General features: G+C 26.1%; 2 protein-coding genes across 4 annotated transcripts in view; both read left to right on the top strand.

Annotated features, from left to right (window-relative positions):
* LOC111614914 (cytochrome P450 4C1-like) overlaps positions 1-1,309 on the top strand; it is a 52,146-nt gene extending 50,837 nt beyond the window's left edge. For all 3 annotated transcript variants that reach the window (XM_023356284.1, XM_023356286.1, XM_023356285.1), the window contains exons 9-12: positions 406-579; positions 640-706; positions 796-975; positions 1,039-1,309. In XM_023356284.1, the coding sequence (XP_023212052.1) occupies positions 406-579; positions 640-706; positions 796-975; positions 1,039-1,205 (588 nt within the window). In that variant the 3' untranslated portion in view covers positions 1,206-1,309. The remainder of the gene's footprint in view (positions 1-405; positions 580-639; positions 707-795; positions 976-1,038) is intronic.
* Positions 1,209-3,185, top strand: LOC111614910 (cytochrome P450 4C1-like). Its single transcript, XM_023356282.1, has 3 exons — positions 1,209-1,224; positions 2,672-2,851; positions 2,915-3,185. The coding sequence occupies exons 1-3, from the start codon at positions 1,209-1,211 to the stop codon at positions 3,079-3,081; spliced, it is 363 nt and encodes a 120-aa protein (XP_023212050.1). The 3' UTR covers positions 3,082-3,185.
* Positions 3,186-5,040: the final 1,855 nt, after the last annotated feature.

Raw genomic sequence — 5,040 nt, 5'->3', positions numbered from 1 at the left:
GACGGACACACACCATTTGTATGTTGTGATTGGATAATTTAAATTAGCAAGCAGTGACACTAGTGAGACTTTATTAAACTAATTTTTCTCATTTTTTCGTTAAGGCGTGAAATATTATTTTGTACCGTAAATGGTACTTGAAATATTATAATGTACTGAAAATGTACTAAAAATCTAAATGTACTTTCAATTTACTGGAAAGGGCAAAATGTACCAGAAAAATACAAATGTACTAGGAACGGCAACACTGATTATAAAGTGGTATGACAGGAATATAAAAGAATAGCGGTATTGGTGCATGCCATATGCTAATTTTGCAAGTTTTTATACAGTATTTATTTTACTGCAAATGTAAATTATATAAAAAGCAACATTATATTTATTTTTAACGTATTTTAATATCAGGGTTACGACTCAACCGCCAACATTGTATCCTGGGCTCTTTATTTCATGGGAAGATTCCACGAAATACAAGAGAAAGTGTATCTAGAATTGCAAGAAATTTTCAAAAATGATTTCAATAGGGATATTACTATCGATGACCTGACGAAAATGACGTACTTGGAATGCGTAATTAAGGTAACTTTTTAATTTTTTAAAATACACTTAAAGATTACATTTATATGTTAAAAATTTCAGGAGTCGATGAGAATCTATCCTCCTTTTCCTTTAATTGCCAGAAAAAATCCATCGGAAATGAAAATAGGTAATTCTTCAACATCTTGCAATTTGTTTTCCAATAATATTTTATATTTGCTATTGATTTTAAGCATTGAATCGTCGTTATTTAAATAGGTAATTACGTGTTGCCTGCAAATTCGACTCTTGTCATAAATATCTATGGTATTCATCATAATCCTTCTGTTTACGAAAATCCCGAAATATTCGATCCAGACCGGTTCCTACCTGAAAACTATAAAAATCTTCACCCTTATGCATTTCTGGCATTTTCTGCCGGTCCACGAAATTGTTTCGGTAAGTATTTATGAAATAAATACAAAAACAAAGAATTATGTCATTAAAATTATTTATTTACAGCAAGTAAAGGTGCAATGATTAAAATGAAAACAATTTTAGCAAATGTTCTTCGAAATTTTAAAATTTACTCTTTGGACCCTCAAGATAAGATCGTTACTAGTTTTGAAAGTATTTTGACCCCAATATTAGGTATAAGAATATGTGTAGAAAAAAGATGTAAGTTGTAAGATATGAAATTTCGTTGGGGTAATTTTTATTACAAATATGTATGAACAAAAGGCTATATCATATAATCTAGACGAGTGCATTTAAAAACTGTATCGAAATAATTTTACGTATCATTGAACTTTACTCGTAAATTGTAATTCACATTTTTTTTACTAAAATTTATGAGAATAAAATGTATTATGGTTATTGTTATTAAATCTGGTTTAAAATAATACTATTGTTTACTCTTTACTGCATTTTATTTATTTATCACATTAAAAATTTTTTCATACAGTATTTAAGTTTAAGTAAATTAAATTATTTTTAAATTTTTAAATTGTGTTAGAGCGGAATTGCTGTGTATGACAAATACCTGTCTTTATGTTAAATATTTTGTCTGTGTTTCAAATTACTTCGAATTAAAATATAGTTCAATTTTTGTAATTATCCAGTTACATCAATTTACATCAATAGAAAAATGTCTGATAAAGAAAAATTTTCATTCTTTTCTGGTAGTTGATCATACTTGATAGGAAAAGATTAAGAAATAAAAACATAAAGTAAAATTATTAATTTTAAATTTTAATATAATGGTAAAAACAGCGTAAAGCATAAAAATTTCACACATTAAGTTAATAAAATAATTTGACTTTTATATAAAAATTTGAAAACATATTTTCTAATTGCAGCTTTAAAATAATGAGAAGTTAAATCTGTAAGTTACAAATTGTGACGAATCACTTCGCATCTTGAAAATTAACACTAAACCACAAATCTTCATAACTTTTAAATTACATATCACATTTTTTATACCATTTAAATCAGATAATTAGTACTACTATATATTTATTATTTGAATATGGAAAAAACTACAATAAATTTACAGCTGATAGTTACTTTTTATCTTTATCTACTGTTCATAAATTGTTTCACAAAATTTTCAAAAATAATTTGCGCAAAAATTTTTGTTTACAACATATAATAAATAACAAATGTATGCAAAATTTTCCAAAACTGCTGATAAAAAGTACTATTGTATTGCAGTGGCGTCCCGTGACATTTGGTGGTAGAGAAGCTGTGTTTCTATGAAAAGCCGACTTCCAGGGGCAATCAGTCAGCGATGGTCTAGGGTCCATTCGTATTCGTTTGTTCGATAAGCCAGTAAAAACCGTAGACTTCTCTAAATGTATTTTTAATTAATAGATTATCTAACGCACTTAATAAATAAGCAAATTCAATATAATTAACTCTCTTATATTAGATTTAATAGATTCTATACGCTTTCTAAATGACAATTCTCGCTTCGATAACATCTACTAATTAAAATATATCTATTAGCCGTAACTATCTCGTTATAATTTTCAATATATATTTTATATTGTGTACTAATGTTAAATTCTATTCTATTTTGATTTCCAAATTGCTTCAATTTTACGAAAGANATTTGCTATTGATTTTAAGCATTGAATCGTCGTTATTTAAATAGGTAATTACGTGTTGCCTGCAAATTCGACTCTTGTCATAAATATCTATGGTATTCATCATAATCCTTCTGTTTACGAAAATCCCGAAATATTCGATCCAGACCGGTTCCTACCTGAAAACTATAAAAATCTTCACCCTTATGCATTTCTGGCATTTTCTGCCGGTCCACGAAATTGTTTCGGTAAGTATTTATGAAATAAATACAAAAACAAAGAATTATGTCATTAAAATTATTTATTTACAGCAAGTAAAGGTGCAATGATTAAAATGAAAACAATTTTAGCAAATGTTCTTCGAAATTTTAAAATTTACTCTTTGGACCCTCAAGATAAGATCGTTACTAGTTTTGAAAGTATTTTGACCCCAATATTAGGTATAAGAATATGTGTAGAAAAAAGATGTAAGTTGTAAGATATGAAATTTCGTTGGGGTAATTTTTATTACAAATATGTATGAACAAAAGGCTATATCATATAATCTAGACGAGTGCATTTAAAAACTGTATCGAAATAATTTTACGTATCATTGAACTTTACTCGTAAATTGTAATTCACATTTTTTTTACTAAAATTTATGAGAATAAAATGTATTATGGTTATTGTTATTAAATCTGGTTTAAAATAATACTATTGTTTACTCTTTACTGCATTTTATTTATTTATCACATTAAAAATTTTTTCATACAGTATTTAAGTTTAAGTAAATTAAATTGTTTTTAAATTTTTAAATTGTGTTAGAGCGAAATTGCTGTGTATGACAAATACCTGTCTTTATGTTAAATATTTTGTCTGTGTTTCAAATTACTTCGAATTAAAATATAGTTCAATTTTTGTAATTATCCAGTTACATCAATTTACATCAATAGAAAAATGTCTGATAAAGAAAAATTTTCATTCTTTTCTGGTAGTTGATCATACTTGATAGGAAAAGATTAAAAAATAAAAACATAAAGTAAAATTATTAATTTTAAATTTTAATATAATGGTAAAAACAGCGTAAAGCATAAAAATTTCACACATTAAGTTAATAAAATAATTTGACTTTTATATAAAAATTTGAAAACATATTTTCTAATTGCAGCTTTAAAATAATGAGAAGTTAAATCTGTAAGTTACAAATTGTGACGAATCACTTCGCATCTTGAAAATTAACACTAAACCACAAATCTTCATAACTTTTAAATTACATATCACATTTTTTATACCATTTAAATCAGATAATTAGTACTACTATATATTTATTATTTGAATATGGAAAAAACTACAATAAATTTACAGCTGATAGTTACTTTTTATCTTTATCTACTGTTCATAAATTGTTTCACAAAATTTTCAAAAATAATTTGCGCAAAAATTTTTGTTTACAACATATAATAAATAACAAATGTATGCAAAATTTTCCAAAACTGCTGATAAAAAGTACTATTGTATTGCAGTGGCGTCCCGTGACATTTGGTGGTAGAGAAGCTGTTTTTCTATGAAAAGCCGACTTCCAGGGGCAATCAGTCAGCGATGGTCTAGGGTCCATTCGTATTCGTTTGTTCGATAAGCCAGTAAAAACCGTAGACTTCTCTAAATGTATTTTTAATTAATAGATTATCTAACGCACTTAATAAATAAGCAAATTCAATATAATTAACTCTCTTATATTAGATTTAATAGATTCTATACGCTTTCTAAATGACAATTCTCGCTTCGATAACATCTACTAATTAAAATATATCTATTAGCCGTAACTATCTCGTTATAATTTTCAATACTTATTTTATATCGTGTACTAATGTTAAATTCTATTTTATTTTGATTTTCAAATTGATTCAATTTCACGAAAGAATCGATGCGAGATTTAGGATTTTCGTGTCTTTTGCCAGCTTTACTCAAATTATTTAAATCGTCAAAGCCAATCTCATTCTACACACTAATTTTATTTGAAAATAGTAGACAAGGCCAACAAAACATATTTTGCATTTTTATGCATCCGCAAAGCCATTTTATATCTTAATAAATTTTATCATGAAAATGTCGAACAAATTTTTTTTTCATTGTATGGTCTCGAGCCAAAACTTTTTGAAATAAATTTTCGATATCGCAATTACATTCTAAATTGCTAGCAATAATATAAGGGCTAAAATTAAAAATAAAATTATAAGAACTTACTTGTTAAAATAAAATGTGTGATGATATACAATTATACATACCTGGTATAAAATATTCAATTGTATGAATATACTTTTAAAGAAAATTATAAATATAGTTTTGTGAAGAAACGTACATAAAAATAACATAAAATAGTCTTCACTTTTTAAATATTAAAACAATCCACCTAGTTAAAATTGCTCCCTACCAGTGGCTCGTGGATGGAATCAGAGAC

This window comes from Centruroides sculpturatus, unplaced genomic scaffold (genome assembly GCF_000671375.1).
Source record: "Centruroides sculpturatus isolate CEXI.00-Female unplaced genomic scaffold, Cexi_2.0 scaffold1986, whole genome shotgun sequence".
In the NCBI taxonomy this organism is placed as follows: Eukaryota; Metazoa; Arthropoda; class Arachnida; order Scorpiones; family Buthidae; genus Centruroides; species Centruroides sculpturatus.
Note: the sequence above shows the minus strand (reverse complement) of the source record. Positions and strands in the feature narration are given on the sequence as shown.